Source organism: Eucalyptus grandis, chromosome 9 (assembly GCF_016545825.1).
Source record: "Eucalyptus grandis isolate ANBG69807.140 chromosome 9, ASM1654582v1, whole genome shotgun sequence".
In the NCBI taxonomy this organism is placed as follows: domain Eukaryota; kingdom Viridiplantae; phylum Streptophyta; class Magnoliopsida; order Myrtales; family Myrtaceae; genus Eucalyptus; species Eucalyptus grandis.
The window spans coordinates 2099116-2119020 of NC_052620.1; the positions used below are offsets into that span (position 1 = coordinate 2099116).

General features: G+C 37.7%; 2 protein-coding genes across 9 annotated transcripts in view; both read left to right on the forward strand.

The window, feature by feature from the left end:
- The first annotated feature begins 308 nt into the window (after positions 1 to 308).
- Positions 309 to 19905, forward strand: part of LOC104436202 (disease resistance protein RUN1-like) — a 43764-nt gene continuing 24167 nt past the window's right edge. For 3 of the 8 annotated variants that reach the window (XM_039301527.1, XM_039301526.1, XM_039301528.1), the window contains exons 1-8: positions 309 to 1246; positions 1388 to 2470; positions 5327 to 5660; positions 5754 to 7181; positions 7284 to 7407; positions 7511 to 7591; positions 7812 to 8569; positions 8980 to 9119. In XM_039301527.1, the coding sequence (XP_039157461.1) occupies positions 549 to 1246; positions 1388 to 2453 (1764 nt within the window). In that variant the 5' untranslated portion in view covers positions 309 to 548 and the 3' untranslated portion in view covers positions 2454 to 2470; positions 5327 to 5660; positions 5754 to 7181; ... (2 more) ...; positions 7812 to 8569; positions 8980 to 9119. Of the gene's footprint in view, positions 1247 to 1387; positions 2471 to 5326; positions 5661 to 5753; positions 7182 to 7283; positions 7408 to 7510; positions 7689 to 7811; positions 8570 to 8979; positions 9120 to 19905 lie in introns of all 8 variants that reach the window. The other 5 variants (XM_039301531.1, XM_039301532.1, XM_039301525.1 and 2 more) reach the window with 4 other exon arrangements.
- Positions 5754 to 7190, forward strand: LOC120286374 (disease resistance protein RPV1-like). The gene has a single exon (XM_039301891.1). It carries the CDS (start codon positions 5754 to 5756, stop codon positions 7188 to 7190), a length of 1437 nt encoding a protein of 478 aa, XP_039157825.1.

Here is a 19905-nt window from a genome sequence, read left to right on the forward strand (position 1 = left end):
TTCAAGGGGCATATAATTACTTTCAATATTGCGGAAATCTCTTATTCTAATGAAGATAAAGTATATTTCTTGAATAATTAATTCTTGTGATCACAGTAATATAATTATAGTGGCAATAGCTAATATGTTCTTTTCTTTCAATTTTTTTTTTTATTTTCTTATAATGGGGGTGGTTGCTAACGCCAGCAGAGAGCAAACGTCAAGGGCGAGGAGTGAGGAGTGAGGACCACAAGACTTGCTTTTAGTCAATTAACAATTAACTTTTTTAGTCAAAATTCGAACGCGTCTCTGGATCCCAATATGAACACATGAAGTATATGAAACGGCAATGCTGCTTCGTCTTCCTGCCTTGCCTCCTGCTTTGCTTTCTTCCTCTTTACCGGCTCGAGTACGCTTCCCAGCTCAGGCCCTAGCAGCCGAACGGAGCCGTCCTCCTGGTTGACAAGCAAACCACTGTACTCACCCCCTTCTTCCATCACCTCAAAAACTATCCACAACAGTCGCGTCTCACAGAGAGAGAGAGAGAGAGAGAGAGAGAGAGAGCTGCAATGGGAAATTATTCCTCAAAGCAACAACGCAAGCGCGTTAGAGACACCGATGCTTCGAGTCCGACCATTTCGAAGAAACAAAGACACGAAAAATTGGTTGAATTACAGTCAGAGCAGCGCGAGAGCGAATCGCCTCTTCTTCTTCCCTCTTCGGACTCTTTAGAGACGATCAATGTGCCCTCCGCGTCCGAAGCGAATTCTGACCTATCCGCTTCGTCCATCTCCGTGATTGGAAACAATTACCATGTATTCTTGAGCTTTAGAGGCCTTGACACTCGCAAAGGTTTCATCGATCACCTCTACCGTCAATTCGTGCATGTGGGCCTGCACCATCCAAACTTCGTGTTTAGAGATGATGAGAACCTCTGCTTTGGCGAGCCAATTGCTGAAAATCTTCTCAATGCAATCGAGCGCTCTAAGGTTTCAATCCCAGTCATCTCGGAAAATTATGCTGCTAGCGAATGGTGCCTTCGTGAACTCATTCATATTGTGGAGTGCAAGGAAAGTAGAGGACAAATGGTTTTGCCTGTGCTGTACAAGGTGAAACCCAAGGATGTGAAATTCATGCTGGGGAAATTTGGAGAGGCCTTCAAATCTGGTATGCATCGTTTCAAGGAGGATGTCAAGCAACAAGGGCCGGAAGCGCTCAGAAAAGCACTTACTCTCAGAGTATACGAATCAGAGGTGTTTGCTAGTGGGTATGTCGTTTAACTTGTTTTAAAAGATCCTTGTCAAAAGAAGATTTTTTTATTTTATTTTATTTTTTATTTTTATTTATCATCTATAATCCTTGTTTCGTGAGCCATTAGTAAGTTCTTATGTGTTGTGTTGTTTGACAGGCATGAAGGGGAATTGGTAAATGAACTCGTAGAAACAATATTGTGTCAGCAGCAATATGATCTCCAACCTCATCTTCCCTTAAACTTGGTTGCAATCGAGGATCGTGTGGCTGAGGTTATGGAATTGATGGATCTTGCTTGCCCAGACACTCGAATTATTGGGATTTGGGGGATGGGCGGCATTGGTAAGACAACTTTGGCTACGATCATCTATAAAAAGCTTTTTGACAAGTTTCAGTACCGTAGCTCTCTCAAGGATATTAGAGAAACAATTAAGATGGAAGGTATCAAACATGTCCAATATCTACTCATCTCAGATATGACAAAAAGCCCTCCCCATAGGGTGCATAATTCTGATATAGGGATTGCAATGATTCGATTAAGTTGTGAAAATAAGAAGGTACTTATTCTTCTTGATGATGTGGATCATCAAGAACACCTTGATAATTTGATTGGAGGTTGTACTTTTGGGTCAGGAAGTAGGATCATTATTACATGTCGAAATAAGGCGCTCTTGAAGTTTGAATATAAAATGTATGAACTCAAAGAAATGAACCGCAAAGAATCTTTGCTTCTGTTTAGTAGATATGCATTTGAAGGGGAACGACCTCCCAAAGATCTGGCGACTCTTTCTAGTGATATTGTTGCCACCACAGGAGGGCTTCCCTTAACTCTCATGGTTGTAGGTTCACTTCTCAAAGGGGAAAAAGATCAAATGATATGGGAAGAGAGGCTTGAGAAATTGAGGAAGGTACCTCATGAGGACGTACGAGAAAAGTTGAAGATAAGTTATGATACATTAGGTCATGCAGAGAAAGAGATGTTTCTAGACATTGCATGTTTTTTTATTGGAACTGACAAAAGAATTGCCACCTACTTTTGGGCAGATCTCAAATTCTTCCCAAGAACCGGATTGCAAATATTGATTAGTCGTTCGTTAATAAAAATTGATGGTGGAAATCGGTTGAGAATGCATGATCAACTAAGAGATTTAGGTAGGATTATCGCCTGTCTAGCAGAGAAGAAGCCTTGGAAACGGAGAGACTATGGGATGAGGAAGCCATGAAAGTTCTACGACGCAAGGTAACAATGATGTCTACTTTTGGCCTCTCCCATTTTCTCTAATGGTAGTCCCTTAAATTATTATCGTTATCGTTCTTTTGCTCTAGACCATTGACCATTCTCAACATGTGGTTAGCATTTTCTTGGTAAAAGCTACATCGAATTTGGCCTTTAGTTCATGAAAAGTTTGCACTCGTCACCATTCAACAGGTCATCTCTTGATGCATATGACAGTAAAATTGTTTAGTATTGACTCTGTCTATATTGCTCTTTTGTGGGTTTAACATCGTTTTCTAGCAGATTTGATACTGCTTCTTACTATGTAGTACTTGTTGCAGACCGAGCATCACACTAGTTTGATGATTTACTTTATGCCACATATAATTCCGGTTTGTCACACTTTAAACTGCACATGTCTTTATAAATTTTTGCCGATCGACTTATTTTATTCAACCAAATGCCAAAAACTTTAGTGTTGATCATTACTTTGTTGTCTTTCATTCTATCTCCCAAAATATATTGGCAATATAGTTTTTGAAGTATGCTGATGGGAAGATAAATACATGGATCATATATTTGCCACCTTTTTCTATCTTGAATTTTTACTTTTTTCCTTCTCCAAGATTCGAATACATTATTCTGTCTTCAATTTCCAACCATAAATACGTGCTATTTCCTCGGGTGCTGGTTCTACTTGTTTTGCAACAAAAAGAAAGATTTCAGTTAAATCCTTTGCACCTTAACTATTGGCTATCAATTTAAGATTTTGTTCAATTTCAAGTAATAAGATGTTATGTAGTGGTTTTATATGTATGAAGAATTTTGACAATTTGTTTTCTAGGATTTATTATGCATTTTCATGATGTAAATCCAATATGATAATGTAAATGCAGAAGTACATGTACTTAATACAAAGAAAATTGAAGATTTAGTTTAAATTGTATTACTCGGTGAATATTAATAACATAATTGAAGAAGTTCCTTTAAATATATCATGTTTTTGAGCAATTTAGAAATGCATAATTATGTTAATAATGTGGTGGGTTAGTTGATAACTTGAAACAACACTACAAAACTCAGATGCCTCTTAGTCAATGATAAATAGAAAACTATTATTTTTTCTTTTCACTTAAAGGACTGGCACATTTAAAAAATGATTAGATTCAAATTCTCTATTGCGACTTTGGCTTTTCTTTCATTGTTGCCTATACCAACTTACAGTCAAATTAACAAATTACATAAAAAAAAATTGAAAGATTGTTCAAGATACATTAACTATAAAAGGAATCGGCATAATTAACAATATTTATTTTTTATTATGAGCACTGCATGTGTGCGATGGATCAATCATATTCATTCATATGAAAGATGAGAACTCACAGGATTTTGATATGTGATGAAACATCATAAGGCTATTTCATGTCTACCCAGCTTTCATAATATATACTCCATGTTCATACCGGTGCTATGCACGGATTTAGTTATAGGTATTATGAGCACATAATTCAACATCAATGAATGTTGTGCAAAATCAAATGATAGTAAATTACGACATAAGACACAAAATAACAATTGTCATATAATTTTGTACATATTCATACCAAGTAATTTTCGATAAAAAAACTGAAAAGCAAATATTGACATTAAGAAATTAAATGATTGAGTGACGAAATAGTGAAAGGAGAAAGAAATTGTGTTCTCCTCCTTTTATTTGCCTTTTGTGCAATACAATATCCACCTCTATTATGTAATGAGTGAGCTTTTCTTAGTACGATTAATTGAGCCTTTATTCACATGCACAGACAGAGGAGACAAAAATCTTTTGTTAGATATTAGTGGAGAAAAAACAGATAATTAACTTATGGAATAAGATAACTAGAGGAGCTAAAAAGAAATGTCAGAATGCACATAAAGGAAAACGATAATAATCGCTATTCTTTATTTACTAATTCATATATTTTTATATAATTGGGGGAATGGAAAAAAATGCACTAACCAAATTTAAGATCAGGTTGAATTTTATGAGTGATTGGGGCAAATTCAATGATGACTAATTGAATGGTATACTCATCTCAAAGGAAAATTATCCAGTCAGTTTCAAATTTGTTGTATAGATATCGATTTAGTCATGAATTTATTAAACCTTTGCGCAAAATTTCATTGTAGTCTCCTAGATCAACTTTCGCCAAAAATCGTCAACATGGTGATCCAATTATTTTTGGCCGTTCTATATGGCACATTGTCACCTTAGTGATTTCCTATAAAAAATGGCCGAAAAAATAAATTGTAATTTCACGAAAAGGGTTAAGACGAAATCAGTAAAATTGGTAAGTTTATGATTGATTAGGCAATTTCTTCCTAGTCTAAGGATTAGTTGTTGAGCTTTGAGCTTGAATACCCAAAAATGAAAATTCAAGTTCCATATACCAAATTCTTGTTTCCATCCCATATGCCAAAATCAAAACTATTTTATGAATGGGGAGGGAATGAGTTGTGATGCTTTATGAGTGCATAAGTCTAATTAGGTACCTTTTGTATTTGAAATGTGTAACGAGTTCTCACATATGTCGAAGGGTACACCATATTTAGTCAATCGTCAATATTGCCTATGTTAGAAAATTTAATTTCAAAATTTTTTAGAAACCTAGAATAATTTTATATAGGAATTTCACATAAAACATCAAAACTTGGGGCATAAAAGTGAAAATCGACGTACGACATGATCACATAATTGTAGAAGATTAGATATATTTCTTTTTGCCCTGTTAGTGTAGACAAAATGCATTGGCCACAATAACATGCACAATATACTAACAGGAGGAGGTTGGATAGTATTTATAATCCTCATTTTATTTTTTAATATTTTTATTTTTTTAGGAGGAAAATGAAGAATATGAAAATATTGAGGCACTACGTCTGGACGAAAGCGGCTCCAATGAGTTCATGATGCGAAAGAGCTTCAAAAAAATGCCTAACTTGAAGTTCCTTCATTTGAAAGCTGTGGGTTTTGCTAGAGATTTCAAAGGATCACTTTCTGAATTAAGATGGTTGAAGTGGGAGAGATGTTGCGACTCTTTCGAGGCGACTAGTGTTCATTTGGAGAATTTAGTGGTGCTTGAGTTATCAAGTCATGAAGATATTCGAAATCGTATTAGTGAAAATTGGAGAGGATGGAGTTTTTTTGAAGAGGAGAGGATGGAGTTCAATTAAGGTAAAGATGAAAAAGATTTTTCTTTTTGTTACATTTTATGTTAAATCATTCTATTTCTAACTGCTAATGTTGAAACATGTTTCTTTCTTGTAGATGGAGAAGTTGAAAGTTCTCAATCTTTCATGGTTCTCGAAATTGAAGAGCAACCCTAATCTCTCTGCTTTTGAAAATTTAGAGTGGCTAATCCTAGAAGGTTGTGCTAATTTGAAGGAAATCGACCCTTCCATTCAATATGCCAAGCGCCTCCTTATCTTGAACTTGAGCTATTGTAGAAGTCTCAAGATGTTACCTAAACAACTTGGCAAACTAGAAAATTTGGAGGAACTTGTCATAGACAAGACTTGGATAAAAGAAATCCCTTCATGTGTAGGATCTTTAAAGAAGCTAAAGAGGCTTAGTGCCCAGTGGGATTGGCGGTCAAAACATTTGTCATTAAAAAAGATCCCTTCTTCAATTGGGAAGTTGGGAGAGTTGGTTGAGCTGGACTTGTCATATACTAGGATTAAGGAACTACCTGAATCCATTGGGAAATTGAACAAATTGAAAATTCTGAATATTGAGGGTTGTGAGATAGAAAGGATACCGAGCTCTATTGGAAAATTGCAGAGCCTCCAAGAGGTCAATGCCATCTCATGCAAAAAACTAAAAGGACAAATTCTTGTTGATAAAGGTGGATTGTCTTCTCTAAAGACCCTTTGTTTAGGCGAAACAAAAATTTCTGGCTTGCCGGAAAACTTACATCAGCTTTCTTCTCTCGAGCACCTCGATTTATATAACTGTCATGACCTTCAGTCACTCCCAAAACCTCCTTGTAGCTTATCATTCTTGTGGCTCACCTGTCGGAGCAATGAGCTGCCATCGCTCTCTCACCTGAAGCATCTACAGAAGCTCTATCTTTGGTTTTGCAAGTCTCTTCAAAGCATCCCATCGCTTTCTCACTTGAAGCATCTACAGAAGCTCTCTCTTTGGTTTTGCAAGTCTCTACAAAGCATCCCATTGCTCTCTCACCTGAAGCATCTACAGCAGCTCTGGCTTTGGCATTGCGAGTCTCTTCAAGAGATCCCAGAGCTTCCCTCCTGCATACGGACGCTTAGCATTTGGATATGTCCCAAATTGGAAAGGTTGCCAAATCTTTCCGATTTGGAATTTTTGTCGGAATTAGGGCTCAATTATTGCTATGGGCTGAAGAAATTGGATGGACTGGAATCTTTAAAATCCCTAAGAGAGTTGCGCCTACCGCTATTATTTGCTGAAATGGTGGATCATCTCCATGCGATAGAAGGCCTTGAAAAATTGGGATCCCTGGAAGTGGTGGATATCTCTAGGCGCAAGCACATTCAAGTACTGGACCTTTCAAAGTCGGAGCATCTGAAGAAGTTGATTGTTAGGGATTGCAAAAGCTTAGTTGAAATTCGCTGCCCGAGTAAATTCCTGAAGTGCTTTGATAGGAGTGGGTGCGAGTCACTCAAGAAATTACCAGACTTTATTATTGAGGAAAGCAACGGCGAGAAGCTGACTGAGGTTTGCTAGCTATCGTCAGATCTAACGTTTGATAGTACTAGATACAATTTGATGTGAGCAACACCAAAAATATTGACTTGGTAACCCTACTCTGCTTTACAGGATTATCAAAATTATTCAGATTCTACGTAGGAGGATTATGAAGAATATTCAGATTCTATGGAGGATGACTAAGATCTGTTTTTGGAGATTGCTGAAGTCATTTACTAAACAAAATATATAGCAGGTATAGTGTCGTTTTTCTGTGGAGATAACCTGCTTCCATTAGTAATTTCAGTTTGGACGGGGCTTTTCTTTGACACGTTATAATTTTCTTGTCTTAATTCCAGCAACTGGAGGAAGTTGTTTGAGCGAAGTAATTGTAATGCTTCAGTGTTATCTGGCTCGTGATCATGATACGAATACAAAAGGTCAGAATGCCTCCAAAAGGATATCTGTTGTCTTCAGTCAAATAACATGAGATTCTTCATTCTTGACGTGGTATCAATCTGTGTTTGTTTAAATAAAGTAATACTTCTCTCCAACTTCTATGAAGCATAAAAATTCACTATGTGATGGATTCTGGAAACTGCTTATGCATATGTGATCTTGATTGCATTTTATTAATTCGTTATTTGGTCATGGATGTAGGCAGTGAAGGTGCCATAAACATGTTCTGCATTTTCTCAAAGCTAGGGCACTAATGTCAAGATGATTAATCTCCATGGATCTGTATCAAACTTTGCTCGTCGCTTAACATGCCAATGTGAAGATTGCTCTCTCTGAAGGCATATACATGGCCTTGATCAGGCTAAAAGTAGTATCATCAATGGTCAAAACCAGTACAAATCATGAAGCCACTCTTTCCTTGTTTTTCTTCATGCCTTCAATATCATCTTGCGATTTCGTACCTTAACATCATTCGCAATTTATTACTTCGGTTCAGTCATTGTTTGGTGATGACAATGTCTCCACCCCAGAGGCTTTAAAAGAACAGAGAATTTCCACTGTATTGTGGATAACAGTGTAAACAGAATATGGAGGAAGCCCTTAAATCAACCTTATTGCTTTCATGTTTTTGGGATAAACATGACAAGTAATCAATGGGTGGCTAGACATGTGATTTGCTTAAGTCCTTTAATGTTTGAGAGCTGATCTAGATCTCCAATTGCCATCTTTTCTTGATCTACAGCTCAAATCCGAATTTTTGCTACAGCTGCCACTGAACAAAATTGGAAAGTCACTTGCAATAGTTGAGGTTTTAGCCAGAAATGTGCACTATTTTTAGCTTGGCTGATGGCGGGGACAAAAAATCTGCGGAGCTTGAGTACTACCCTGCTGTTTATGACTCTGAAAAGAAGTGGGAGGAGCTGTGCATGTGCGTTTCAGTTTTGTGGAGAGCTTAAATGGTACTACATCAGAAGCAAGCATTTTCAACTACAACTGTAATCTCGACAATAAGAATAACTCATTGGCAATATTAGGAGTGCAAATTGACTTGGAAGATACTAGTCATGTTCTTTTATCATCATTTGCACAATAGTTAATGTGTGTCTCTGAATCCCGATGAGAGAAATCATGTTTGCTTATTTTCACCTACACAAAGAATACTAGAATGATGATGAACACATATACCCCATGTAGAATTATGAAAAATATTTGCATGACAACAGCATGACAGAGATCGGATTTTGGAGAGCATCTGTGTTTTTTGGTAAATGTAAATATAGCAGTCGAGAGTACCTACTTCACATTAGTATTTTCAGTTTGGCATGGGGCTTTTCGTGTCAATGTCTTATTGTTTTCCTCTTATTTCAAGGACTCTTGGGGAAACTGGTTGACCACGTGAATGTAATGCTTCAGCATCATCTGTCTTGTGCTCCTAATGGGAAAGAAAATAGATAAGAATGCCTTTGGAGTACATGACATTGCATGTCATTATATGTGATCAATCACGGAGTAAGACTCTTCATCCTTGACATGACAAGAATATGTTATTATGCAAACAGAGTATTACGTTTTTCCAAGTTCTATTAAAGTTGGTTTCCTAGATGTTGACACCTAAATTTTGGCGACCCATTTAGACATTTAAAAAATTAGGGGTTAATTTTATCCCTGAAAAAATAAAATCACATGGCATATAGTTTAGGAACATTTTTGTTTATTTTATTGGACCGACAGCGAGTGCAAAATTTTTCACATATTCCGTTCAGATTCTTCACACATTTAGGCAATATACACCAAAGGATGTATTTTCAAGCAAAAAGGAAAATTTTGGATGGGATATTTGATAAATACAAAAGGTAATAATGCGCGGGGTGCAACGATATATTCAGTGGTATTTTGCATGAGCAAAATTAGAAAGTAAAATATACCACGAAGATCCAATTTTTCGGCTTATAAAAGGGACCGTGTACGGACAAAGTTGAGGGGGGGAGGCCACACAATTGATACATACGGCCACAATTCTGAAAAGAGGACTTCGGCACACAGAGAGAGCTTTAGAGAGAAAAAGCCAAAAGAAGAAATCATGGAGGCCTGCCATACACTGAATTGAGGAAAAATCGTGAGGGGAAGCTTCGTACAGAGTGCTCATGAAGCATCAAGAATCGCAGAGCACACATTGGAGAAAACACACGAGAACCGAGAGAGGAGAGGGAGCTTCGCCAAAAGCTCTTCACGGCCGAGACCTCACCGACTCCTTTGCAGTTGTTGCTTCCCGTCATCCGATGCACCTAGGACGACTTACCTTGCCGTGATCCCTTCCGACGAAAAAGTCCTCGGAAGCTTGTCTTCGGCCACTAATCCAAGCTAAAGTCAACGTGGATTTGCGAGTCTCGCCGAGAAGCACCCCAGTCAAGCCAAACTCTTCCATGGCCCCGCGTTTGGTTGTAACAATCGCGAGGTCACGAGTTCGGGCAACCGCGGAACCTATTTCAATGTTCTAATTCCAAGCGAAGCTTCTGTCCAGCAAGCAATCCTCAGCGAAATCCAATCACTACTCGACGAGGCCAAGACTTTGTGCCACCCACTGCTGTCCCAAGCGTGAGTCGTCGCAACCCCGATCGCGTTAGGCCTGAATTTGGAAATTATCTTCAAAATTAGGTAAATTATACGCGCCTAATTTAGTTATCGCCTAATATACGTCTATTGGTATACTACATGCACATTTATAAGCGATGGACGTATTTCCCGATTAGGTTATTTGCCTAATTCGCAACCGCGCCAGGGTTTTTTTATTTCATCTATAAGGCTTTAGATGAAATAATTAATCAAGTGGGAATAAAATTGATATTTTGATCTTTAAGGCTTAAGATCAATTTATCGATTTTACTAGCGAAATATTATCTCTTGATCTAAACGATGTGCGATATTTCGATGATTTTGAATGAATTGTCTCGTTTTAATTGCCTTGTTTATCTCGAGATATATTTGAATTAGAATATTGCATGTCTTAGGGTTTACATGTTTAGAATAGGAATTTTATTTAAGAAAAAAATCAAAATGCAAATAAATCAATTTAGGTTGTTAGATTTTAATTTAGGTTGCATGTTTAATCATTTGGCAATTATAAATTTCGAAAATTAATAAAACAATAAAAAAATCATTATACACTTGTCATGTAGAATTAGGGCATATCTTGCATGTCATTGCATATTAGGGTTAAATTGCACTTAGTTTAATTTAGATAAATTTTTTTAAAATTTATTATAAGTTTAGGCATTTTTAGATATATTGCATTTTAGGATTATTTAGGTTAAGATAATATTTTAGTTTAAATTAGGATTTGGCTCAATCTAATTCCTAATACAAATTGAATAGGATCTTAATCTAATTAGATAATTCTCACATTTTTCTAATTTCAAATTTCATAAAAAAATACAAAAAAAAATGTCTTAGAATAAATTAGTTTCAATCTCTAGGAAAAAGAAAATAAAAATGTCATGTGCATGTCATTAGAATTAGATTCATGAAATGCATGCCATTTAGTAGTTGTTGTTAGGTCTAGTCAATTAGAAATTACATGTCATTAGAATTAGGTCATTTAGTTAATATTGCATTGCATATTGCATGATTTTCATTAATTAAGTGAAAACAAAAAGAGAAATTGCGTGTTAATTAGAAACCATATCTAGGGTTGTTGATGTGGATTTCGAATTAACATTGCGATGCTTTCGTTGCTACGAGGTAAGTCCTGCATTTTCTATTTGCTTTCTTGGGTGTTAAATTGATGGATTGTGCACCCGCATGATCGCCTCGCATGTTAGAGAATTAAATTTAAAATCAATTCAAGCTGCCTGCCAAACAATTTTTTTCAAAATAAAAGAGAAGGGTACCAAAAGGGCGTTAGAGAAATCTAGCGTAACCAAGTTCCCGAACTCATAAATCTCTGGTTCGTAGGAGTAAAGTAAAACTCCCGTTACTTTACTTGGGTTTCTAATCGACCCACCAAAAAATAGATTAGTGGCGACTCCTAATTGAAAATCAATTGTATGTTAAGAACTTGAACCTAAAGTCGCGAATTGGTATGGGCTTGGGAGAGCCCGAGTTAAGTCTAGGCTTAACAATCCATTAGCCAAACTCTAGGTGATTCACACCCCGAAAAATTAGGTCGCGACAGCTTGGCGACTCATTGGGACTTGTGTTAAAACACTTAGTGGACTTAGGCCAATTTTCTTCTTTTTGAAAAATGTTTTTGTTTGGCAAAGCGAGGATTCTAGGTATGCCCCTAACATTTAATGTGTTAAATGTTTTTGCAGATTGGGAGATATAAGGGGAGTAGTTTTTGCTAACCCTTGTCTTGCAGGTTTGAGTTAGGGATGAATGTTTTAAATTCAAGCTATTGAAGTGTTGTTTGATTTAAATTGTTGTGCATGCTCTGCATTTAGCACTACACTTTTGCACACACAACCTGCCGCCGGACCTGGGCCGCACTAGGATATTTAGGATGGTATTGAGTTGGATACGACTTCGACCGCGAGGCCGCGTAGTAGAGGTTGCCCAACTCAATCCCGAAAGTTTTTCTTGGTGTCAAGAATGTTTACCTCTGCCCGCGAGGCTGCGTTGCATTGGGGTATCATTCTCGATCGAGCCGGAGTCGGGAGGACTTGACTTAGTATGCGAGGCTGCAACTAAGTCATCCCACCCTTTAACTCCATTTTGCTAAGCTGTCTAGATAGAAATCGAGCCTCACAGTTCATGCGCCCGTCTATGTGATTGCTGTCGTTTTACCTTGGTGAAGTAAGTTGTCTATCCTTATACCATGCAATTTATTTTGGTCTGTCCATGACAATCTAGGGTAGTTATTTGATCTAATTCCTTTGTCAATCGAAATGAAACGAGAAATTGCCATGCAATGAATCATTTTGAAAATAAAAAACTGAGGAGAATTTGTTTTCAATTCATGTTTAGAAAATTTGGTTTTACTAGGATATCCATTTTTAGGAAATTCACTTCTTGCATAAACTTTTCATGAATAAATGAAAAAAAAAATAGAAAAATCGATTAGATCATTGTCATGGATTGACTCTCCATTTACACCTCATGCTTACATGTTCCCATTTTAGGTGATTATGGAGCGATCTCGCTCACCCATCCGTACACGGTCGAAAGCTAAAATGGCGGATCGAAACGATGTGCTAGACCGTATCATTGACAATATGAACAAGCGAATTGCACAACACCAAAGTCAAGTCGATGAATTGTCTGCTACATCGTGGCTTTTCTCATCAAACAAAAGAGCTGCGATGACATAGGTACTCTATCTTCAATGAGAAACTACGACTCGAAGAAGAGAGTCAAAAGAACTTTTGAATCGTCTCATTTTCCTGAGGTAGCTGAATTTGATGCCACCATGAAGAGACTAGTGACTTATCTAGAAGGAAGAATCTCTAACCTGGAGGGTTCGCATCACAAAGATCAAGGAGGGTGAAGAACTCAAGCGCACATGATTCATGGTCTTAAGTAGATCGCTTTCCTTATTTAATTTGGGGCATGTTCAATTGTACATTCCTTGGCGCGGGAATTTTTATCACATTTTAGGAATTGTTTTCACTTTCGAGAAATTGTTTTAGACTTCTTCTCTTTTTAGGGGTTAGGAATCATAATTTCCATTCCAATAATGTAATTCATTTGATTCTATTCAATGAAATTACAATTTTATTTCCAATTTTTGAGGGCATGATGGGGTACACCAAACTAGCCCGGTGACGATATCCAACAATGAAAAGAAAATATCATCCAAGGAGAATTCGAGGACTGGCTTCTTCATGCTTCCTCATCCAAAAAATTCCAAAAGAAAGAAAAAAAAGAAGATCATTTTTCAAGCCATTTCCAAAAAGTATGCATTAGATTAGCCTTGTTTAATTTTCTGACTCATTTACTTCATGTTTCAGAGCATTACTTTCTTGACCCGATAAGAAAGCATCCGAAAAGGCACATCAGGTTGCAATTGGTTCAATTGTTACTCAACAAGTTTCTAAAGAGATGACGAATTGGGGGCACTACAGATTCTAGTAGTGACATGACTGAGACAAAATCTCGATCCGAGTCAAAATGGTTATGCAATTTGAATTTACTTTGAGTTGCATAGTATCCTATTCATGAACGTTCTCTTGTGCAGGGGCAAAAGCAAGAATGGAGTATTCATCAAATCAAAAAGCGGATTTTCACTTTTGATTGATAGAGACAATCCAAGGACATCCATTGCTGAGACAATCCCTTCGTGGGACAATTCATTGAATGAATGCTTAAAACCATGTTTTGAGTGCAATAAATTGTTTGTTTTGAAGTCACAAACACATTTCATGCTTAAAGTTGTTGGACTTTTTTGAAAAGAGAATTTTCATATTGATTTAGCTCACCAATTTCATGTGGAGATTTGTCAAGATAGACAATTTAATGGAGTGACATCAATGCTTAAGAATGCTGAATGAGATGTGTCAGGATGATGAAAGGCAAGCCTTATCCTATACACAGTCCCCTACTTATACACTTGTGAGATGAGTGTAGAATGTTCTATATCTACAAGGTAAAGAGTTCTCTCGCAAAAGGTACAATAACCGAAATGATGAGGAGCAATTCATTTCTCTATCCCAAACACAACAAGTGTTCCATTGCTTAACCATTTTGACCTTCATACACTTATGAAAATTCCTTTCAAATTACCCCTGTCAAGAACCACCCCACATTGGGGCAAATCATAGGGTAAGACAACACCATGAGGTCAAGAAAATGGATTGAAATTTTCTTGCTCTCACTTGCATCAATCTTCTAGTCATGTTATTACATTGAATTCATGTGGTAATTTAAGTGCCTTAGGATGACGAAGAGCATTTCTTTCTCTATCCTACATACTTATATCCTTTGCATAGCCCATTTGAGCCTGCAATTTTTTTTTTTTTTTTTTAAATCCAGTTGGTGATCATCCCCCACATTGGGGCAAGGCAAAAGCAGATGAAGATTCTTAAAAAGTTCGAGTGTCATTCAAAGTGCAATTGCTTGACGCATGAATTGTGTGCAAGAATTGAATTCAAAATAGAACTAAGGGGCATGAAAAAGCAGTGTGCCTAGTAAAAGCAAGGCCAATGCCCATGAAAAAAAAAAAGTGAAAAAAAATGAATAAGAACTAGGGGCATGAAAAGCGGTGTGCCTGGTAAAAGCAAGGCCAATGCCCATAGATGAAAAAAGAGAGTCAAGATAAGGTGACTCTCAATTGCAAGAATTGAATCCTAATAGAGCAATACTCAAAGAACTCAAAAGTTGAGTTTTTACAATCAATGGGGCATTTCATGAAGACAATCCCCGATGATGAAAAAGAAAACTGGTGACAATGCCAAGATGATCACCAACCCTCACCATTCACACACATTTTGAGCCTAATGATCTTTTCATTTCTCAACCCATGAACCCAGCTTACGTTACGTCCCTTACAAGTCTCTTCAGATTATGGCACTTGAATTAACATAGGGGTTCACATGTTTTAAGCATCGCTCGAAGGAGTGCGAGCAAGACTATTTCTTTCTCATTTTGCAGGGTTCTTGACTTGTAAACCCGGAGATGATTGCGAAGCTATTCTTTCAATAGCCTTGACTCAATGAGTCCTTTTGTTAAGCCATTGACCAAGCCTACATTACGGTCCCTATGAAAGACCTCTCAGATTGGTAAGGTCGTACCGCTTGCGAGAATACTTGGACCCTTGTTGGTATGATGATAGTGAGACGGAGTGATTATCATAAAATAGCCTCTAAATGAGAGGTAGTGAAAGTCCTTTCTAACCGAAAGTCTCTCATTTAGTATTCTTATAAAATCCATGTCATGAAAGTTGTCTTGAATGATAATTCTCTCCAATGGAAATTTAGGTGATGCAAAGGTCATTATGCATAAATCCCGATTGAGTTGATGAAAACCTCACTGAATTTTGAAATGTACATTCTAGAGTAGCTTAGATTGTCTATCTCTTTGATGAATGCATATCAGTTTTTGCTCTAAATCATGTCGACGTGTAATTCAAGTTCCTTTCAGAACGTTTCATGATATTAGGAGATGAGAAACCTCCACCATGAGGTGAAAGACCTCTACGGGATATCTAAATTCTAAAAAGACATATCCCCAAGAATCAGAGATATCATCAGGTGAGTATATCTCTATCATACTCTAAAATACTTGTCATTGTGCAGGTATTCTCTCTCAAGTGCATCGACACTTGACTTGGTCAAGCTGTCCAGTTATAGCGATCGGGGCGTGCTTTCGCAGCCCGTGAGTCCCCTTCATTGACCCGGCATGCTTTCTTAGCCCGAAGTTTTGACCGGCGTGCTTTCGTAGCCTGAGTCCATTTTATCAAACCGGCGTGCTTCCGTAGCCCGGATTTCTTTTATCGACCTGGCGTGCTTTTGTAGCCCGAGTCCTTTTCACCGACACTCAATGGAGTTGTCCCCCAAAGATTTTTCCTCCGATTCAATCGATTAAGGCGACCGAAGAATGGTTCGGGTCCGGGTCGGATGATTTGCCGCAAGGCTGGGCGACCGAAGAATGGTTCGGGTCCTAGCCAAGCAAAACCTTAATCTAGGCGACTGTAGAATGGTACGGGTCCTAGACAAGATTTATTGCTCTAATAGGCGACCGTAGAATGGTACGGGTCCTGGAAAAGCAATTTCCTCATTCGGCGACCGTAGAATGGTACGGGTCCTGAAAATAATTTTCTTCGTCGAGGCGACCGTAGAATGGTACGGGTCCTTGACAACACTTATTCCTTATTCAGCGACCGTAGAATGGTACGGAACCTGGAAAATGAATCCCGTTTAGGCGACCGTAGAATGGTACGGGTCCTAGACAAAACCTTTTGCCGTCTTGGGCGTACCGTAGAATGGTACGGGTCCGGGAAAGCAAAGTTCCTTACAAAACCTTTTTGCAGTATTGACGACCGTAGAATGGTACGGGTCCTGAGAAAGTAGCTCCTTTTCTGCCATACTGAGCGACCGTAGAATGGTACGGGTCCTAGGAAAGCAGCATCTTCACAAAGTCATGTTACTATTCTAGGCGACCGTAGAATGGTACGGGTCCCGGGACGAGTAACACTCACTACCTCGAATTACTTTATCCTTCTCGAAGGTAAGTTATCCAGTGTAGGTTTATCTATCATTTGCATTAGTATTTCCATGCATCATATAAATTGCATTAAAAAATGGAATTCACGTTCCAACAAAAAATCATTCACTGCATGTGCATGGTCAAAATTTAGGTCTCAATTTGTCTTTGAAGGCAACCTCTATGAGCTCACCTTCAAAGAGGGGCAGCTGTTGACACCTAAATTTTGGCGACCCATTTAGACATTTAAAAAATTAGGGTTAATTTTATCCCTGAAAAAATAAAATCACATGGCATATAGTTTAGGAACATTTTTGTTTATTTTATTGGACCGACAGCGAGTGCAAAATTTTTCACATATTCCGTTCAGATTCTTCACACATTTAGGCAATATACACCAAAGGATGTATTTTCAAGCAAAAAGGAAAATTTTGGATGGGATATTTGATAAATACAAAAGGTAATAATGCGCGGGGTGCAACGATATATTCAGTGGTATTTTGCATGAGCAAAATTAGAAAGTAAAATATACCACGGAGATCCAATTTTTCGGCTTATAAAAGGGACCGTGTACGGACAAAGTTGAGGGGGGGGAGGCCACACAATTGATACATACGGCCACAATTCTGAAAAGAGGACTTCGGCACACAGAGAGCTTTAGAGAGAAAAAGCCAAAGAAGAAATCATGGAGGCCTGCCATACACTGAATTGAGGAAAAATCGTGAGGGGAAGCTTCTGTACAGAGTGCTCATGAAGCATCAAGAATCGCAGAGCACACATTGGAGAAAACACACGAGAACCGAGAGAGGAGAGGGAGCTTCGCCAAAAGCTCTTCACGGCCGAGACCTCACCGACTCCTTTGCAGTTGTTGCTTCCCGTCATCCGATGCACCTAGGACGACTTACCTTGCCGTGATCCCTTCCGACGAAAAGTCCTCGGAAGCTTGTCTTCGGCCACTAATCCAAGCTAAAGTCAACGTGGATTTGCGAGTCTCGCCGAGAAGCACCCCAGTCAAGCCAAACTCTTCCATGGCCCCGTTTGGTTGTAACAATCGCGAGGTCACGAGTTCGGGCAACCGCGGAACCTATTTCAATGTTCTAATTCCAAGCGAAGCTTCTGTCCAGCAAGCAATCCTCAGCGAAATCCAATCACTACTCGACGAGGCCAAGACTTTGTGCCACCCACTGCTGTCCCAAGCGTGAGTCGTCGCAACCCCGATCGCGTTAGGCCTGAATTTGGAAATTATCTTCAAAATTAGGTAAATTATACGCGCCTAATTTAGTTATCGCCTAATATACGTCTATTGGTATACTACATGCACATTTATAAGCGATGGACGTATTTCCGATTAGGGTTATTTGCCTAATTCGCAACCGCGCAGGGTTTTTTTATTTCATCTATAAGGCTTTAGATGAAATAATTAATCAAGTGGGAATAAAATTGATATTTTGATCTTTAAGGCTTAAGATCAATTTATCGATTTTACTAGCGAAATATTATCTCTTGATCTAAACGATGTGCGATATTTCGATGATTTTGAATGAATTGTCTCGTTTTAATTGCCTTGTTTATCTCGAGATATATTTGAATTAGAATATTGCATGTCTTAGGGTTTACATGTTTAGAATAGGAATTTTATTTAAGAAAAAAATCAAAATGCAAATAAATCAATTTAGGTTGTTAGATTTTAATTTAGGTTGCATGTTTAATCATTTGGCAATTATAAATTTCGAAAATTAATAAAACAATAAAAAAAAATCATTATACACTTGTCATGTAGAATTAGGGCATATCTTGCATGTCATTGCATATTAGGGTTAAATTGCACTTAGTTTAATTTAGATAAATTTTTTTAAAATTTATTATAAGTTTAGGCATTTTTAGATATATTGCATTTTAGGATTATTTAGGTTAAGATAATATTTTAGTTTAAATTAGGATTTGGCTCAATCTAATTCCTAATACAAATTGAATAGGATCTTAATCTAATTAGATAATTCTCACATTTTTCTAATTTCAAATTTCATAAAAAAATACAAAAAAAAAATGTCTTAGAATAAATTAGTTTCAATCTCTAGGAAAAAGAAAATAAAAATGTCATGTGCATGTCATTAGAATTAGATTCATGAAATGCATGCCATTTAGTAGTTGTTGTTAGGTCTAGTCAATTAGAAATTACATGTCATTAGAATTAGGTCATTTAGTTAATATTGCATTGCATATTGCATGATTTTCATTAATTAAGTGAAAACAAAAAGAGAAATTGCGTGTTAATTAGAAACCATATCTAGGGTTGTTGATGTGGATTTCGAATTAACATTGCGGATGCTTTTCGTTGCTACGAGGTAAGTCCTGCATTTTCTATTTGCTTTCTTGGGTGTTAAATTGATGGATTGTGCACCCGCATGATCGCCTCGCATGTTAGAGAATTAAATTTAAAATCAATTCAAGCTGCACTGCCAAACAATTTTTTTCAAAATAAAAGAGAAGGGTACCAAAAGGGCGTTAGAGAAATCTAGCGTAACCAAGTTCCCGAACTCATAAATCTCTGGTTCGTAGGAGTAAAGTAAAACTCCCGTTACTTTACTTGGGTTTCTAATCGACCCACCAAAAAATAGATTAGTGGCGACTCCTAATTGAAAATCAATTGTATGTTAAGAACTTGAACCTAAAGTCGCGAATTGGTATGGGCTTGGGAGAGCCCGAGTTAAGTCTAGGCTTAACAATCCATTAGCCAAACTCTAGGTGATTCACACCCCGAAAAATTAGGTCGCGACAGCTTGGCGACTCCGCTGGGGACTTGTGTTAAAACACTTAGTGGACTTAGGCCAATTTTCTTCTTTTTGAAAAATGTTTTTGTTTGGCAGCGAGGATTCTAGGTATGCCCCTAACATTTAATGTGTTAAATGTTTTTCAGATTGGGAGATATAAGGGAGTAGTCTTTGCTAACCCTTGTCTTGCAGGTTTGAGTTAGGGATGAATGTTTTAAATTCAAGCTATTGAAGTGTTGTTTGATTTAAATTGTTGTGCATGCTCTGCATTTAGCACTACACTTTTGCACACACAACCTGCCGCCGGACTCCAGGCCGCACTAGGATATTTAGGATGGTATTGAGTTGGATACGACTTCGGACCGCGAGGCCGCGTAGTAGAGGTTGCC